Source organism: Gymnoscopelus microlampas (genome assembly GCF_963454915.1).
Source record: "Gymnoscopelus microlampas genome assembly, chromosome: 4".
Taxonomy (NCBI): domain Eukaryota; kingdom Metazoa; phylum Chordata; class Actinopteri; order Myctophiformes; family Myctophidae; genus Gymnoscopelus; species Gymnoscopelus microlampas.
The window spans coordinates 25,137,969-25,157,877 of NC_139941.1; the positions used below are offsets into that span (position 1 = coordinate 25,137,969).

Genomic DNA, 19,909 nt, shown 5'->3' on the forward strand with positions numbered 1-19,909 from the left:
CCTAAAAGGGGGTGTTGCAATGGGAGTGGCCTAGATAACAGCAAAATTTGGGAGAATTGTTCAAATGGTGATACAAGCGGGAAATTTGGTACAAATCATCTTTGGAGATCACGCTTAGATTTAGGAAACCGGGCATTATAAATCAAAGATGGCAGCCATTTTTTTCAAGATGGCCACCAAAAGACTGTATTTTCATTTCTGCATATCTTTACCTAAAATTATTTGAGGTCAATTACCAAATCACCTAATAGCACGACCATAGTATGTTTTTGAACATTTTCAAACCATTTACGGTGACGGTGCCAGCGTATGAGTAGCACATAGACTGTAAAAATGTATGGACAAAGTGACGCCATTGGTTTCTACAGACGTAAATGAAGCCGATTGTTCAGGAATTTCAAATCCGCCATCTTTCTATATCGTGTCATATCGCGTCATATCCTGCGCAACCGGAAATCATGCTATTGGTTGGGTAGCTTGTCAATCAAATCATCCCGCCCCCCAGCATATCATGGTGATTGAAAGAAGACTTTAAACTAGCGACTGGAAGCATATAGTATTTATGACAATGTTTATTAAGGTAAGAAAATCAAGTCTAAAGTTCGTCAAAAACCCATCCACTTGAATGGAGAAAAAATCGTTCTGACATCAGTAGGGGTAAAACAGCGAACTTACTGGCCATTCATATGAACTTTTACTTCTATATAGACTATTTCAAAGCCCTTGGAGCCTGCAGTACTCAAGCACGGCTTGAGTACTGGGAGCTGGAGTACAAAGAGATGGGGGGTAAGGCAGAGAGAAAGGTGAGGTGAGGGTTAAGGAAAAGAGTATGAGTAGTTGTATGGAAGGTTGGACACCAAGGAGGGAGAAAAGGACCAGCACCTTTTGGCACTGAGATGGGAAGGATGAGCAACAGGTTAAGGTGATAAAGGATGGATGGAAATGTTCTAGCAACCAAAGACTGTGTGTTGAGAAGATGGAAGGAGCACTTTGAGAAAACAGATGGAGGAAAGTGTCAGGAGTTATTTGTAACAGAAGTATACCAGTGAGAGGGAAGATGTATAATACCGGAGGAGGACCAGCCATGATGCTGTACAGCTTGGAAACGGTGGCACTGACGAAAAGACAGGAGGTGGAGGTGGCAGAATTGAGGATGAGGAAGGAAGTACATCATCAGAAATGGTTAAATTAGAGGATCAGCCCAGGTTACAAGGTTTGGGGATAAAGCGAGAGAGGCAAGGTTGAGATGGTTTGGACATGTGAAAAGGAGGGATGAGGGGTACATTGGGAAAAGGATGCTGAAGATTTAGCTGCCAGATAAGAGGACAAGAGGAAGGCCAAAGCGGATGTTTAAGGATGCGGTGAGAGACGACATGCAGGTGGCTGGATTCACTGAGAAAGACACAGAACCAGATGGGATTTGTTTTTGTACAGGTTCATTCATGAGATTTTGTTTTGCTTTAATCCCTAAGTTTGACTGTGAGCACAGTTGTAGTGCGTGTTTCTGAAAAGTTTTAATTTAGATGGTAATAAATGGTAACTCCTGTTTGAAAATGTTCAAAAACATACTATGGGAGTGCTATTTGGTGATCTGGTGATTGACCTCAAATGATTATAGGCAAAGATATGCAAAAATGCAAAAACAAATTTTGGCGGCCATCTTGAAAAAAGGCTGCCATCTTTGATTTAAGAGTGGCCTGGTTTCCTAAATCGAAGCGTGATCTCCAAAGATGATTTGTACCAAATGTCCCGCTTGTATCACCATTTGAACAATTCTCCCATAGTATTGCTGTTATCTAGGCCACTCCCATTGCAACGCCCCCTTTTAGGCAATTAGCATGAACACACCCACACACCTTCATACTCACATACTTGAGCAACATTTCGGCCTACTAGGACAAAAATTAGGAAGATTTGATCAACCGCTGGTGGCCATTTTGAAAAATGGCTGCCACGCCCACCAGGGTGAGAATTTTTGATGTCCCAATATCCAGTTTTGTTCCCAATATATCGATCAACACTTCTGCCAAATTTGGCGCTTTCATCACAAAAGTAAACGATTGTCGTGCTACGCCGCCGCACTACCATATGTTTTGGAGATGCACATCCTTGACTCAGTTTTGGAATCATATTTTTGATGCCTTCTCATCCATTTGTCATGTAACAATTGAGCCCAATACAATAACTGCTATATTTGGAGTTCCCAATGATGATGTACCAATTACCTCTCCACAGGCCCACTTCATCGCATTCTCTTCACTTATAGCCCGGAGGCTTATTCTCCGCAATTGGAAATCAGATAAACCATGGGTCAAGGATGTGCTGTCCTTTATACCATTAGAAAAGCTCAGGTACAATAGATATAAACCTCCCCGAAAATGTATAAAGGCCTGGTCCCCTTTTATTGAATTCACCCTTACTCTGTCTTTTCCTACATTTGCTGGAAGTGATACTATATTTTGATTCAATAAGTGTTTATATTTTGTTCCTGTTCACTGTGTTTTCTAGGAATATTGGTCACTCTTTTAATTGTACTTGGATGTGTGGTACCCTATATTTGCCAAATGAATTGCTAATTGTCTGGTCTGGTTACGCTAAAACCCCCTTAAGCTTATTAAGAATTAAGAATTTTTCTTTTTAATTTAATTTATTCTTTTGTTTATTTTGTTTTCAATTCCAAATTCAACTATTTACTGCTCTCGTATTTTATTTATTTTCTCCCATTTATAAATGTTGTTTTATTGTTGTTATTTTATTTTCTGTGAGGGAACCGGGGAGGGTGGGGTATATGTGGGGTTGTATGTCTTAATAACTGAAAATACTAAAAATAAAGTTGTAAAAAAAAAAAAAGAATGCCTAAAAGTATTGTGCAGGTATTTGTATGCATAGGTAGAACCTTTGAATATTTTCATCTCGCAATGGCAAGGTCAACCGAGACAAGGTTCACTCAGCCCGTCTGTAAAATTAATTGCAGCAGATGAGCCTGCTAGCTAAACCAATCAGTGCACTGACCACAGTCAGTTGAGAGCAATTAGTGCACTGACCATGTCAGCTGTGAGGACACGGGTCAGACTCTCGACATCTCACGTCTCGTTGCTCTCTGTCCTCGGTTTCCTGTCTCTCTACACTTTACTATCTGAGTAAAGCAGAAAATGCTTTTTTAACAGATTAAGCCAAAAAAAAGGACGTATTCATGAAAAAAACAGGGGCTGGGCCTTTGATTCTTTTTTTCTTACACCAATGTAATGTATACGGTTCCCCTCACCAAGAAACAAGAGGAATCCTCAAAGTCAACCAGTGTCGTGATTTCGTTCAACAAACCACTCATGACGGGCAGAACGGGAAGCGGCAAGTTCACGTTCAAAAGACCCGATTTTTTTGTGAAAATGATTCCATTAACTCTGAGCCCTGGGAGAACCAAAGCTATCCCCCAGACACACCCTCATATCTATTTGAGACTGAATTGAATTAACTGCTCCATGGATTTGGGCTTTCACCACCCCAATGGCCAGGAGAAGAGCTCAAGAGTCAACTCCCGATTCCAGGCGTCAGGCACTCTTAATAATAACTGCCATTAACATTTTGCAGAGTGCAACCAAACTAATTTTCGACTCAACAGACAAATAGATAAGAACACATTCTGAAATGTATGATTGCTCCACACCCACTATAAAATTACCTTTTTAATAAATAAGCCCTTTTTTCCTCCCTCTCACTCACCATCACTTCCATATTCTGTTGTGGCTCTTGAAATCCATGGACAGTCAGTTTGCGAAGAACTGTGGAGAGGGAGAGAACAGATTAACCCAGGTGTAATCACTGGTACTCATTATACAGTCAATGAATATTCATCAATAAAATCATGTGGCTGTTTGAGTGGGTGTGAGTGGAGATGCACCGATACTACTTTTTCTATCAGTGGTAGAGGACTAACAACTCAAATCAACTTACTGCCTTTTTTATTAAGGTGTAAAGTACAATCAATTTGGAGAACATTTCGATGTATGTTACATCTTTATCAAGATTGACATTGAAATTTTAATGTACTTTGCACCTGAATAAAAAATACAGTAAGTTAATCCTAGTTGCTCCTGTGCTTTCCTCTCTACCTATGTTGCCATTGTTCTCCTGTGATACCTGGTTGATGCGCGGTGGAACCCCCTTTTTTCTCACTACTTTTTCAGTACCAATTCAGTGCAAGCTTGCACTAATACAAAGTGTACTATTGTGTATCTATTTTTGTCTTTAATAACAGCACTGCTGTTAACAATCCAATTTAAATACAGTGTGCTCTGCAAGTCACACACAAACATCAAACCTGAAGCCAAGTATAGTAAATAGAATCAATGCATATCTGTATACTAATATGAGAGAGCTCATTTATATGTGGAAGTAAGTAAGTAGGCTCCATGTGACCATCTCCAGTTTCTGTACAGTAAGGCGGCTTGATGTACCAGTACACCGTAGACATGACGCTAGTATGGCGCAGGGACGTACCCACAATCCAACCTTGATGCTGAGTGCTGATTATTTCCATTTGTGTGTGTGTGCAATTAATAATAAAAAATGTTTTAATTAACTTCCACAAATGGCTTTGTCTGGCTTTTAAGAGGCCAAACACAATTGGAAATTGTGTCTGTGTTGGTTGTGCTTGTTTGTGAATTTCTTTACAATGTATGCACTTTACAGTATGTATTTTGCTACCTTTAAGGGAGAGCAAAGTCCTCTCCAATGAGCTGAGTGCTGCCGCCTCGTCCCTTGCATAGATCTGCTGGAGGAAGCAGTCGGTGTGGTGGCTCCAAAGGGAGCAGGCAAAGCTGTAGATACCCGATGCCAGCTGCCAACAAACACACACACACACACACACACACACACACACACACACACACACACCCCCCTAGGTCAGTGATCACGTGCACAAATGGGCATACCAATTAAGCAGTTTCCGAATTTAGAGAATTCAAGTGAGTCCACCCAAAAATAAGTCACAAAATAATCTACAATCTACGTACTGTATGCAAAACCACACGTTAGACGGGCAACAAAAGGAATTACATTAATGCATCTGCAAACAAAAACACACACACACACACACACACACACAGCCAAAAAGAGTAATTTGATTTAAATGAGATCTCATTACCCTAATCCAAACAAATTAAACATCAGCTTTCATAATGGAATCATTCTGGAAGTGGTCCAATATTAACAATAGCAAAACTATATCAAAAATCTGTTCATAAACTACAACACATCTTTCAGAATATAATTTTAGAGTCTTACATCCAGTCATTACATCCAAAGCACATAATTTCCGCTGAAAGTATTATTTACAACAGTTCCAGTGTAAACCGTCTCATGCACGAGCTAGGAACACAATTGGGCGTACCCGTGGTGCTCAAGGCTACCCGAGTTCACATGCACACTCTCCCAGGCGTGTGCGTCATTTGTGCATGAGCCCGTTTAGTCATGTTCTGCAAACTCGCCCTATTTATGAACAACACACTAGCACAAATCTGGCAGAGGGACTTGAGGAGACAGTTCTGAGACACTTGCTGTGCCATATCTCGCTGTGGTTGTAAATGAGTGACAGAACCAGAAGGTTGGCAATACCAATCTGAACAAAACGTGAGCTGTGTGATTTTATTTGTATACGTTCTTACATGGTTGACATGAGAAATTATTTCAGTTCTGCTGTGACACAAAACTGTCCCATCTCTTGCTGTGTAAATTCACTGGCTGTGATTAGAGTGGTGTTTAGTCCTGACACCTAGAACCTTGAACCCATTTGGGAGGAATTACACAGGAATGTGTAATTGAAAAGTTCAGTTAAAAATATATATATACAGGTATATATTTATGTATTTATTAACTTATAGTTATTTTTAATTAACTAATAATTGGATAATTCAAAGGGGCACTTCACTCATTTTCAGGCTCATCTTCATATAATTGGTCCTTAGTAAGTTTTATTGGCACCATTTCTGTCTACTCACTCTGTGTGTCACTGATGGGCTCTGGATAGTTCAGAAACCCACCTACAGTACCAATGACATGATCAATGGAGATCCCAAGTAATAGAAACTACTTTCTTTCCCTTCCTGGAAAGTTTGCATTAAAAAAAAAGAAACGTGTGTGTGTGTGTGTGTGTGTGTGTGTGTGTGTGTGTGTGTGTGTGTGTGTGTGTGTGTGTGTGTGTGTGTGTGTGTGTGTTAGGGGTCTCACAGAATAGTCGAATATTCAAATTTCAAAGCCACAATTCGACATTGTACACTTTTTATTGATTATTCACCGTCACCTTTCATCACCACGGAAGTAATTACCAGTTGGAAAAATTGCGGCAAAGGAGAACATGATGGAGAAGGAGAAAGAGCCAGAGAAAAATGTGACCGTCTAGACAGAACACATCAAGTGTGGAAATACTTGGTCTGTAGCAACATGTGCACTGAAGAAATGACCTGCTCAATGTCAAAGATGTTCAGGCTCCAAAATGGCTGTGCCACGTGTTGGAATTCAACCGTCACAACACTGGAGCGACTTAGTGAGCAGCGCATCCTTGTCCCAGCCGTACTGGAGGACGAGAAAGTAAACCTCCAAATGAGAGCCTCACAATGGGAGCTGATCCAGCAGCTACTGCCTGTGCTTAGACCCCTGGCAAAGGCAACTACCATCATGTGTGTGGAATTGTACGTTGGACTCTCATTTATTTATCCTGTTATCCTCACCCTACTGGAGAATGGGCCCGAATGGATGTTGAGTGTTAATGAATCTGATTTAGCAGCAGCCCGCAACTTTAAGAACACTGTGCAACACAGCTGAGAACCAGGTTCAAGTTGGACACAACACTACGACTCGGTGGGCTCAGTTCCTATCATCGCCTGTATACTGGATCAGAGGTTCAAAGATCTCTGTTTCCTCCCAGAGAACACTAAACTGCAAGTTAAATGCCACCTGATTCAGCTACTGCAAGATGAGGAGCTGAACCAGCCTGCAGCTACAGGAAATTATGAATGTATTAAATGCAAAATTTCATTCACTGAAATGTGGAACTTACACGCAAACGGTATTCTGACTTATTCCACACTCCACCCCTGCAGATACCGCCGTGGGCAGCGCGACAGAGGAGCCAGAGGGGGGAAAACGCGACTCAAAAGTGATTATGAAGAGCTGTTTGGGCCTCACTATGCGAGCAAAAAAAGCACTGAGTGTAGACAACACCTGCACCGAGGAGGTACAGGAATATCTCCAGATCGCCCTCATTCACACAACGAGCAGCCCTCTGAATTGGTGGGCACGCTATGAGAGGCAGGTCCCTTGTTTGGCCAAGCTGGCCAAAGCCTACCTGGCAGTCCCAGCCACCAGTACCCCGACTGAAAGGGCATTTTCACTCACTGGGAACCCGATTATCAGGCAGCGATCAAGCTTACACCCAGCTCATGTGGATATCCTTATCTTCTTGAATGCTAACCGGGAGCGTAAGTCTACGACCATGAATGAGGAGGACTTTGTCAAGAGCGAGTAGTCTATCTTTATTTTTTATAGGCTTAGGAATAATTACGTTTGCAACTATGCACTTTACAGTAGTAGGTGGTCTGTTTCATCATGGTGAGTAGGCCTGGCATACATTTTGCGTTTCTGTTTACATGTCTTTTTCTAATTTGCACTAGCCATTTGGGTAAAAGTGATTTTCAAGTGTCGTTTATATGACAGCTCATTCCGCTGTGTAAGTGCAGTGACAGTCACTTTAGTAAATTTGCAAAAGAATGCCAGTGCTCACGGAAGTGTTCTCCTGTTTTTTCTTTGTCTTACAATAAACCAATACATTGGTAAACGTTATGCAACCTGTGGACATTCGTATTTATTGGTGAGATTACTTACTTATTAAATTGTTCATGCAGTCAAACTGTATTCAGCTGTCAAACTTGTGGGAACCTGGGGAAATCCCTATGATGCAGTTAGCGCACACACATTTGCTGGTGGCTTAGTCCAATCAGGTTGCGGCTCATTTGTAAAATGCCACGGTGCAGAGCCAATCGATGTCATTTCACTAACCGTCAGGTTTGTCCCGACCTCCATTACTTAACGCTTTACTCGCTGGTTGTTGTGTGTCTGATGACTGTTTCCTATGCCTAAAATGCATTTTACTGTGAATCTAGCAGGGGTATAGCCTAACCCTAACGGCATGTTTGTTGATTTATCAAACTCCTCCTGTTTTATATTAGGCATTTTCAACTGCCTCACAGTCTAATTGGGCTATTTTAACTTCTGTTGCTAAGTGAAAAGAGTACTGTAGGTATCAAAGGGCTTGGCCTCTTAAAAGACAACTTTGTTTTTTTACAACCATATTTATATTTTAGCTTGTAATTAAAGTAAATAAAAGATGAGTGTTCTTTTTTTTCATTTACTGCTTTCTATAAGCAGACTGTTTCGTAATTCCCTCGTGTGGGAAAGACTTGGTGTGCTTGGAGGACCCACCATTTTCAACTTTCACAGCTCAGTCAGAGTTCACTATAAAGCTGCCAAGAGCTGTGTCTTTGGCAAGACAATTATCTACAGCCTGCCTGTCCATTTCTGTTCCTCATGTGAGATTAATCCAAAATGTGAATTACAATTCTTTTCATTATCAAATTCACACAACCCTATCCCTAACCCTTTATTCCATCTCCACACCCCTCAGATTGCTTGGTTTCTAGGCAACCAGGTACAGCACATCAGGGCACCAGTCTAACCTGGGTAGTGTAATAGACTGTATACACATACTGTGTATACAGTGTGTGTGTGTGTGTGTGTGTGTGTGTGTGTGTGTGTGTGTGTGTGTGTGTGTGTGTGTGTGTGTGGGGGGGGGGGTCTGGGCTTGTGCAGCAATAGAGTCTAGAGCAATGCATCTTACAGCCCAGTGCAGGTCAGACTATACATTCCATACTCCATACTCACCCAATAAGATTGTTGCTATTCAAGGCTATAAAAAATTAAACACAGATCAAGAGTTATTTGGGGATCAACAGTGGCAAAGAAGGCAAGGAAACAGCAGCCTTCTGGGACAAAAGAAAGACCTGTGCTTTTGATTTAATACACTTTACCATTTGTTCTCGTCAAATTATCCAAAGAAGGAGAACAAAAAGAAATGTGCTCCTTGTAGCCAGGTAGCTTATTGTGGGCCAGCAAAGTTTGGAACCCAGTGAAAATGAGTATGGCTTATTTGGGGAAAAGGGAAAATTATTTTGATTGTATGACCTGCGTTGCCATTTTATGTACAGGATGTGGAAACGGTAGGCAGAATAAGCTTATTAGCTTCAGCCTATACCTTTTTTAGCCATATAATATCATTTATTGTCATGAAAGCAGTCTGTTGCTGTGCTCCTGTGAAGGTATTGTAAAGTACATGAAGGAGAATGACAACACCCGGTCCAGGTGGGACAAAATGTGTATCTCTGGGAAACATAAGTGCATTCTCCTGCGTTGGTGGAGGTAATAAACCTACATTGTTGCATTTGAAACTAAGCCTGCAATAGTACATTATGACAGACAGAGCAGAAGAGAACAGAAATAAAACGAGCACATTATGCTTGCTTGCACTGCATTACGTTCAAGTGACACATTCCACACGACATAATGACGCATGAAATCGATCTTGCATAGCTTGAAGTGTTCACGTACTTGTGTGGAGTATGTTTCAGGATTTAGTCTCCTCATTAACTCTTTCACTGCGTGCAGCCACTTCCAGTGATTTTTCGATTTTCTTACCTTTTCAAGTAGTCACAGAATATTTATCTCCAGTATGATCGATCCCCTGATAGTTGGTAATTACGGGGGGTATCACTGTGCTGCAGACCTTGCCTGCCTGGACCCCGCTTCATGGCCCACTTCCAAAAGCAGTAACAGCGAGGCTCCCTTTTGAAGTGAGTGGCATACCTATCAAATTAACTCTGCAGAATAATTGATTCCAGTCACACTTTGTTTACATTTCTACTGCACGTGTGTACAGTATGCGTGAACACATGAAACAAATGCAAAACACTAAAATGAAGGGAGGAGAATAGGGGGAGAAAGAAAGCCTGAGGAAATGAGACAATAGAACAATATTAGACAATCGGACCATATGAGAGGAGAGCCTTTGCCTCTCTATTGCTTCCTTGTCATGCTGTGCTGTGATTGCCTTACACTGGCAAAGTCTAAGATTGCAAATATGTACAACCTGTTAAAAGAGATGAATTTATGCACTGTTGACTAACATGCTCATTAATAATTGTGTCTGCCCAGAGGCTGCAATTAAAGTTCAAGGTTGCCATTGGTTTGCAGAGTTACTTTTATATTTATACTATCTCAACCCCATCAAAATATAATGATAATTTAAACAGCCCATTATTCTTATTATCAGTATTCTGCTTTCAAAAGGCCTTCTCATTTATGTCATTATCGCTTCTCTAGAATAGGCAAATAATCCCATTATGAATTGAAAACTTGGAGGTAATTACAGAAGCTGTAAGTCATCTTACTGATAACTTTGTGGAGACATTAATGACACCTCAGTGCCCATTTTCCCCTGCAGTCTTATTCCAAAGTATGTTAGGGACTGAGATTGTAAAGCATTAACATGATGGTGGTCATAAGGGCCTCAGAAAAAAGTTTATAGAGTGTATAACTACTGTATATTGGCGCATTTCAACTGCATGGTACCGGTTAAACTTGACTGAGCTCAACTCCCCTTCCATGGTATTCCACCAGGCAAAAGTGGATAGAACCTGGTACGTTTTTTTGTAATACCTCCTTTGAGGTGAGGTTCCAACTAAAGAAGCCTTAGACCAGGAAGCGGGCCACGCTTTACCCAATCAAATGTTGTGGGCAGGATTTACATCTGTGGTTTCGCTTCCCACCGGAAACAAACCCAAACTCATTTAAGAATTGCGTCCTCGGAGCCGACAAAACCACGGAAAGTTAGTAACATTTTAACTTGTTCTTCCATTATAGAAACAAGTGGGCTTATAACCAAAACGATCCATGTTCCGTGGGAGAAATGGTTAGTGTTCCGTGGAGAAATGTTGTTAGTGGGAATGAAAACATAGCCGCACCACCGGAAGTGGAGGGCTGAGAGCAGACCAAAACGCCGGTTTCCAGTCGGCAGCGTTCTATTTATTCACTCCCCCCAGAGTCAAATGCAAAGGTAAAAAACAGCAGAGGGTGCTGTTTTTCCCTTTTCTTTGACGATGGGTTCCCAGATCGGTTTGGGGCTAATCTTGCAAACTACTGGACCAATCAGCGTCTAATTTCTCAAACACTTCGCCTACATTAAGTCCCCGGACTCCCCGAAAAGGGCAACAGGGGAGACAGTCTGAGTGCCATTACCACAGTGATCCCATTAAGGCACTTTGACTCAAAGGCAGAAATCACAATGCTCTAATTCGTATCACAACTATTTTTCTCTTCAACTTGACTGCCTTTATTGTCCCCATTGGAGAAGTTGGTTTGCAGTGTAATGGTCAAAGCTAGTAAGAACGAAGCATAAAGTAGAGTGTGTAGTGATAAAACCTTACAAACAGCAAACCCAAGACGCCCCCTAAAAATAATTCGCAACATAATTAAATTACCTGAAGCGCTCACTCTCAAATTGCAATGGGTCACAGCCATCTTGCCAAAAGTACTGACAAGCAGTTTACAAACTTAACCATGGCAATTAAAGCATGATATCTGGGGTGATATAAGACTAAGTCAAAACATTTGAACTTTCCTGTAGATAGAGGAAAAATGATTAGATGTAAATCAATCCGTCTAGAGGCAGCACTGATAAGTGACTCGGCACCAGGTAAAGTGGTTTGTTTTGATTGCATGATGCATAAAGATGATGTCAAGTCTCCCCTTCAGACGCTGTAACAGTACTGAAACCTCAGAATCCAATTCTAATCAAACGTGTTGCTTGGCAGAAAAGGAAAGTGGAGGCAAAGGAAAAACATCTACAGTACTTGTTAAATTGAGAGATGTGTTGATGTGGATTGTGGGGTTTGGTTTTGGTAGGTGGCGAGAGACAGTATCTGAAATTACCTGACATCATGGTTGTATAATATTCTACATGAAGCACACTCTTGGAACAGTTTTCTGTAATGCCAACGTTCTAGTTGGCATCTCACTCCACTTCGAAAACTTCAAAAATGGGCTTCCAAAGGATTATACTAAATAATAAAACAACATTGGAAGCTTGCAAGAGTGAAAATGTTAAAACTGCATAAAATAACAGAATGCATTACAGCTGCACTATGTAACTAAAGCTCAGTGCACTTCCTCAAGTAGCATGAAGATCCCGGAGCTTGAAATACATTGTATGGGGTGCCTGGTGGCTCAGCCAGTTAGTGCACAGACCATATGCTCCTTGTGAGCACAGGTACCTGTGTTATGGTCATTACACATCGGGGGGGGGCGATGCAAATAAACGACTCGAAAAATCTAAATATTCATCTGCCTGTACACATTTAGCGTGACACGTTCGTATATGCGTATAAAATTCATAAAGTCAATAAAGTTAACTGTGGTGCAAGTTTTTCCGCGCCATGGAGAAACATGGAGTCTACATCCTCAAGTGATGATGAGCTGGACATGGTTTTATTGAATAATAAAAAGAAAAAGACTAGAAGTGTTTGGGTACAAGTATTGACCTTGAGAACAGAAATGGGTGAGTTCCACACTAAATCCCATATATTTGTGGTGTTAAAATGTTTGTTTTTCACAATTTGTCAAAAGTTTTTTAAAATAGCAGATCTACAAGCTCACAACGAGTCTTTTAGATTGGATATTTCAAATAGCTGATGTATATAGGGTTAAAGTGGTTTAACTGAGTTTTGGGCCGACCCCTTGCCCGCAGGCGGGTGGACGGGTCAAGATTTCAGACGCAATTATCGCGGGCAGGCGGAGCGGGTCAACAGAGAAAAATGCACACCTGCTGCCTCTAATAATATCCTGCATGTCAACTTTATTTATTTGAATGTCCCTTACGTATGTTGTAGTAGTAGGATTTCCTCTTAATGTGCAGCAACCGATTCCATAAAAAATTTACAAACGGACCGTGACGGCAACAGAGGAAAGAGTGAGCCTCAATTCCCCCGATAGGATAAGGATAAGGATAATTCCTTTTAACAGGTCGTTCATGAAAGTCCTTGTGGTCTTGTTTCCAATGAGAACCTGTGAGCAATTAGGGTTAAGAGTCTTGCTCAGGGACAAATTTCATTTCATCGACACATATGCTGGCCTGGCCCGGAATCGAACCTGGGGCAACCAGGGCCTCTGGCTCCCTAGGCGGGCTCACTAACCACTCAGCTATGGCCGCCCCAATCTGTTTATGAATCGTCATCCTGCAAGATATTTGATCCTTTGTTGCAGTTTGAGCAAACATAAAGCCCCACTTCTCTCTCTCCCATGCATCATCATGTTCATCAGTAACACAAACTATAAACCATCTTCAGTCAGCCATCACATGTGGTGGAAGAGATTCACGAAAGTTCAAATTCTTCTGAATTCAGGCCTTTTGCTCCATAGCATTTTAACATGGTACGACAGGGGAGAAAATGTCTAAGCTTTGGCAGATTTGATCTTGTGCAAAGCCTGGGGACCAAAATGGGAGTATGAACTCTCATCAAGCATCTCACTTCAAGAAAATACTTGATCAGCTCAAGGCATTAGCGTAATCTAAAGCTCCTCGCTGATACTGTGTAGCTTCATGTACTGTAGACTATATGCTGCACAGCAATAGAACCAAAACACCATGAAACTAGAAAAAGTGCTCCTCGGAGCACAGGTCTCCGCCAGGTCAGGTACGTTACGCTGGCCTCCTGGTGGCACTATAATAGGCCAATGTGAAAAGGGTGCATTCATGATTTGAGGCATTTTGTTCCAAAAATGTGTTTTGCTAAATTAGACCTGCTGGTGGCGCTATAACAGACCAATGTGAAAAGGGTGGCATTTCTTCCTCTAGTGGGAATGTGCATGTGAAATTTCACGGAAATCGCAAGCTGCGTGCATAGTTTGAGGCTTTTTGTTCAAAACGGACCAATCCTGCAAACCAAACCTGCCAACCATAGGCAATGAGGATGGAATATGGGAAATCGGACAGATCCGTGTTGATCACATGACTAATAGAGATACTGTGTACCGATTTGCATGACGTTTGTATAAAATCTGTAGGAGTAATGTAAAAAAATGTGTTTTGCACAAATCGGCCTCCTGGTGGCGCTATAACAGGTCCATGTGAAAAAATTGGGCCAGAGGTTCTGAATTGGCATCCAGGGAGTGTGTGTGCAAAGTTTCGGAGCGAACGGGCCAACGGTGCCGGAGATTAGCTGCTAACACACAGACAGGAGGGACACACGGACGGACGGACGGACGGAGGGTAAAACATACTCTCTCGCCATGCCTTCGGCCTGGCGGAGACAATAATCAGAACTCATGAATATATATAAATATATGAAAAGCATACAAAATATGCTACAGAAACCTGAAATAATAACACTTGACTGAGTTACAATACTGAAAGAAATTGAAATACATGATGTAAAAAAGACCAAGGAATTGTAAACTGCAATGTGCTCCTTACACAACATCTCCATTGACATTCGACGATTGTCCTATTTAATTGAGCATGAGAGAAAGAGACTCTGTGTGTGTGTGTGCGTGTGCGTGTGTGTGGAGAGCCTGAGCCCTGTGTAGCTGTGACCTGTTTCAATAACAGTAATCAGTTGATGTGTACGCCAGGTCACCTGTGGTTACAGGGGCAGAACAGACATGAGCCTGCCATGACACACAGCTCGAGAGACAGGGGATGGATAACACGGATACAATTTGTGGTGTGTGACACACACACACACACACGATCATACACGACCACGACAAATGGCCGAAGTTTCAACAACCATCTGCAGACTTTTACAACTTCTCATGTGTCAGAACAAGGCCCAAATTCTACAAACGTCTATTTGATCATCCGCCTTCAATCTATGATGGTTTGTTTCTTTTGAATCTATTTGTTCAACAGACAGCCGGCCGGCCTGTGATGACGGTGAGATACGGAGTGTCCGAGATGCACCAACACCTGGCTCCAGTACAGCTTATGAAGAATAGACCCAACACGCCTATCCGGGCTGGATTCCTTTTGATATGCACATTATCCTGTCTCGTCTGATCCACATTATTGCTCTGAGCGAGGTCATCGCAGCTGCATTATCAAGGCAAGATTGCATATTCATGAGCTCAAATTGGCAGCAGAGAGCACCTATTACTCAGCGATATCATTTTCATTTGTGCAATCGCATTGTAAGAGACGCCGTCATCCAGGCGCACACCATTAACCACAGTGGAGCCTTTACAAGTGCTGACTATTTGTGTTGCCTGTCTGTGGATCCATTAAAAAAATTCATGATGCGTTTAGTTCATCTCGTGCCTCACATTAAGCCCCTGTTTTTATTTTCATTATAAAGTGTTCATGGGTGCTGGGCTGGGGGGGTCCATAACAGCAGCAGCAATGATGAATTTTCATGTTTGGGATGAAATAAAATAAAAATAAAAAAGGCTCACAATCACACTTTGATTAACCTCGACTATTCCATGGTTTCTTATCCCTACCTGCAATTCATCTCTCCGTTGCTCTGCCCCTCCTCTGTCATCTCCCTTTCTTTCTCTCTCCTCCTTGATTTGCTCTCTCCCTCCCTTTCATTAAAAAACGTTCCTCTCTGTCACTGAACAGGGGTGCGTCTGGTAAGGTGCCAGTGTTTACAAAATAGACCTTCAGCCAATACGCCAATAAGACCAAGTGCCAGATAATGTGCTGCTGTCTGTCTAACTGTGTGTGTGTGTGTGGGGGGGGGGGGGGGGGGGGGGCTCAGACAATCTGCTTCGCTATCAGCTTCACAGGTAGTGACCGCCTCGGCTTCCTGCTGTGCTGTCTAGTGAGAATGGTAGCACACACACAAGCATGCATGGAGTTGGGCAAATTAGTGCAAACACACTCACGCATGCATGCTCCCATCTCACACATACACACCTTTCCAATAAATAGAGAGTAAAATAGAGAGAGTGAGAAAGAAAGAGCAAAGCCAAACTAAACATAAAAACAAGTGAAAAGCAGTTTAAGAGCTCTGGAGAGATATGAGGCAAGTTTTCCAATTGAAAAAACTAAACCAGATATAACCTCTGGTGTGTAATGGTGTCTGGTGGGACAAAATATTACACAGATGTTTACGTATTGGAGGGGGGGGGGGGCAAAGAAAGATTGAATATTCTGTCCAAACTTTTTAATAATTCACACAGGTACGATTTGAACGGCCAGAGGTGATAAATACTGTAAATGTGGTGACGGAAAATGGCTCTCAAATCATCCATTATTTAAAAAGATAAAACTAGGCCACGAACATAGCCTTGAGGGAATTGTTTCAGAATACAAAAGGGAACTTTTCACATGTGATGCTACGTGTTACGGGCAAACACATTTCTGCAGTCTTGGTATCTTTCCAATAGTATATCTTATTGGACATCAACCACTCTGCAAGGGAATCAGAGGAAGTACTGTGAGAGATCTTGTCTGAATTTATGTATGCTCTATGGTATACACAAACTACACCCATTCGATTTGTAGGGATGTAAGCAACCCAGGTGAGGGTTGGTTCAAGTACACCACAATTTCCCCAAGGGGATGAATAAAGTATGTACAGTATATAGGCCTATCTACCCATCTATCTATCCTTCCACCCATCTGTATGTAATATAGAATTAAAAAAAACTAAATACTGTATGTTTTAAGTATTAACCAATTCTCATATTCCAGATGCAAAAAAAGAAGAAGCTTCGGCCATTTTTAATATCCCGCTAATATGCTCACCACATTCACCCAAGAGCCCAATTCATTCAAGCAAATGTGTTGATGCTGGGTTGTAGCAAACCCTGAAGGCAGGATTTAAGTGGACTTTAATTCTTTGATTATATCCCTTTACTTACTCCTGGAATTCCAGTGTGATTCTCAACATCTTTAAGAATTCTTAACATCTTTAAGCATTCTTAACATCTTTAAGCATTCTTAACATCGGGGCTTTGCCCTATGTCTCTCCACTATGATGCATATTTTGTGTGCTAGACTGCTGGTGTTGGCATAATGTGTACGGGCATGGCACCCGACCGGTATTGTCGACACAGAGGAGAGAGCAGTTCATGGGCCATTTAGCATTAAAATCATCATTCAAAGCTGCGCTGTTGAATGGGGCTCAGATTGCCCTATGAAGGATGCCCCATGTTGCTTAAAGACAAGCTTCTTGGGTTAGATGAAGTCTCTCCAGGGTCTAAGCATTTTCCCCTTTCTCTCTCACCGTCTCACCATCCATCTATCCCTCAATCACTCACTCACTCTTTTTGGCGCTTCCTTTGTAACTTCAGCATCTGGTCTGATATTTCAGACAGTCTCACAAACACAGAAGCAAACGTACATAGATACACACAGAAACCCTCTCTTCTCTTTCACACACACACACACACACACACACACACATCAATCACACACACATGTCATGCTTACACAAATGTGCAGACAGTGGTGGGAAAAGTACTCACATTTTTTACTTAAGTAAAAGTATCAATACTGCAATATAGAAATACTCTGTTACAAGTAAAAGTCCGGAATTCAAAATGTACTTGAGTAAAAGTACGAAAGTATTGGCATCAAAATGTACTTAAAGTACCAAAAGTAAAAGCAATTGGAAATACTCAAGTAAAGTAAAGATACCTAAAAATGTTACTTAAGTAAAGTACTTGAGTACATCTACTTAGTTACTTCACACCACTGGCAGACACACACAGAATGTGGAGAGCTCAATGTGATGATGGTAGATCTAGGGTCTGACTCAAGTGTCATTCAGAAGCTAAACAGCATCTCCTGCAGGAAAAGCCTGGCACTGCAAAACATATGGACATTCCTGCAGCACAAACTACAGACATTCCAAATTATTTGAAAAAATAGAAAAAGACATGGAAAAAACGACATTTCATTAGAAGTGTGAATCTTCACTGGCTTTGCCATTAGATTACGATTCAACTTGATTCTCCAATTCGTCAGAATGCTATTCCTGCACTATGGCTGTGTATTTGGAATACATGAAATGTATGTAATATCACAGCCAGTCTAGGGCTATTCCTGAACCCTTTTCCAGCAATTCATATAAGTGGTCAGATCAAAATGATGAACTCCTACAGTATGTTATTATTTTTTATTGTAAACCAAAATGACTAATGGTTTACAGGCTTTGCCTACCTATAGTGAAAATGTTCAATCTTCAAAAACAAAACATAAATCCTTCTGCAATGCATTACAACTTTGCTTTGTTGTTACAAGTGTGCTTGTAATATTTTTTTCACGTAGCAGCTCAAAGAGTCTAAGACAGGACACTTCACAAACATAACGGAGTACACACTAGTGACTACATAGTACAAATCAAGCTCCGCCGGGCTCGGGAATCAGCATCAGAGCCTATATGTGGTACACGCCTTCACCAAAAGGATATCGGTGCCCCAGAATAAATACATTTCTACACCTCTACATTTTGTGGACATTCAGTTTTTTAAGCCTGAGAGTAAAGTAGAGAAAGAGGAAAGCAACATAAAGACAGTATAAAAAACAGATGGCTAAAAACTAAGCATCAACAACAATTTGGGGTAAAGGCATCCAGCCGGGAGGGCTGACATTAACGAAAACAAACCAGTGACAGATTGCGAGCGGTCGCCCATGTGTGCGTACTACTCACGTCTTGGAACAGGCGTCTGTCCTGTGCTAGCCGCTTGGACGCCAGCGTCTTGGTGACGTGGTAGAAGGTGAGTAGGGCCCTGTGCTGCTGCAGGCCATCCTGGCCCTTCACCGACTCCAGGAGGATGGGGATGAGCTCCGGCCACTGCCTGGGGCAGTCCAGACGGGCCACCTTGGCTATGAGCACTGCGATCTGCGTCGCTATCTGGCAGGAGGGGCAAAGAGACATGAAAAAAAGACGACAGTTGGATGAAAGGTTGGACTGATGTGTATAGGGGATGCCTGAAAGGTTTAAAAAAAAAAGAAAAAAAAAGGCTCCAACCATCTCAGGTGCAACTCTTGAGTCTTACACCAAATGTTACTTTGGGATTGAGTGACTAGGAAGGTCATGGCATAGTTTGGCTATTTTGAGGAATTGAAGAAACCCTGTAGTGCAGGGGTCTTTACCCTTTTCAGGCCAAAGACCCCCTAGCTGAGAGAGAGGTGAAGCAGGGACCCCCTCTATATTGTATGAAATTGTGTTTCAGATTAAACTTTTTTGGTTTACTTGGTCTGCTCTTTTTTCCCTCTACACCTATACCTCTTTGCCAAAAATAGCCGATCTACAAGCTCACAACGCCTCGCAGCGCGAGGCGTTGTGAGCTTGTAGATCTGCTATTTTTGGATAAAGTTCTCCTCAGAAAAAGGGATGCTAGGGTTCAAGTGGTTAAGGTAAAAAACAAAATCACATCACACAAAGATCTGGCGGACCCCCTGTAGTGACTCTGAGGACCCCCTAGGGGTCCCGGACCCCCTGTTGAAGACCCCTGCTGTAGTGTAATAACTTACAGTAGAGGCACAACTGCTGGGATTTAGTGGCACGATGACCAACATAACATGTGCGTGCGTGCGTGCGTGCGTGTGTGTGTGTGTGTGTGTGCTCCACCTTCCAACACGTTCCCCTGAACAGACGGTAAAGGAGAGCAACTGCATGCAGATGGTAATAAAACAACCACTCACTTGGGCAGACAGGTGTGAATGGAGATGAATGGTCATGGCTACTGCTCAAACTATGCACAGCAAAGTGGAGTTGATCCCGTTTACACAGCAGCCACAACTCATTCAGCATGATGCGTATTTCACATGCATATACACAAATGTGTGCTTTTG

At 42.0% G+C, this 19,909-nt stretch overlaps 1 protein-coding gene across 1 annotated transcript in view; it reads right to left on the minus strand.

Annotated features, from left to right (window-relative positions):
- The window catches only part of ipo11 (importin 11), a 204,046-nt gene that overhangs the window by 168,858 nt on the left and 15,279 nt on the right, over window positions 1-19,909 (minus strand). The window contains exons 5-7 of the mRNA XM_084054558.1: window positions 18,762-18,965; window positions 4,705-4,837; window positions 3,721-3,779 (exon numbers count right to left, since the gene is read on the minus strand). Of these exons, the coding sequence (XP_083910684.1) occupies window positions 3,721-3,779; window positions 4,705-4,837; window positions 18,762-18,965 (396 nt within the window). The remainder of the gene's footprint in view (window positions 1-3,720; window positions 3,780-4,704; window positions 4,838-18,761; window positions 18,966-19,909) is intronic.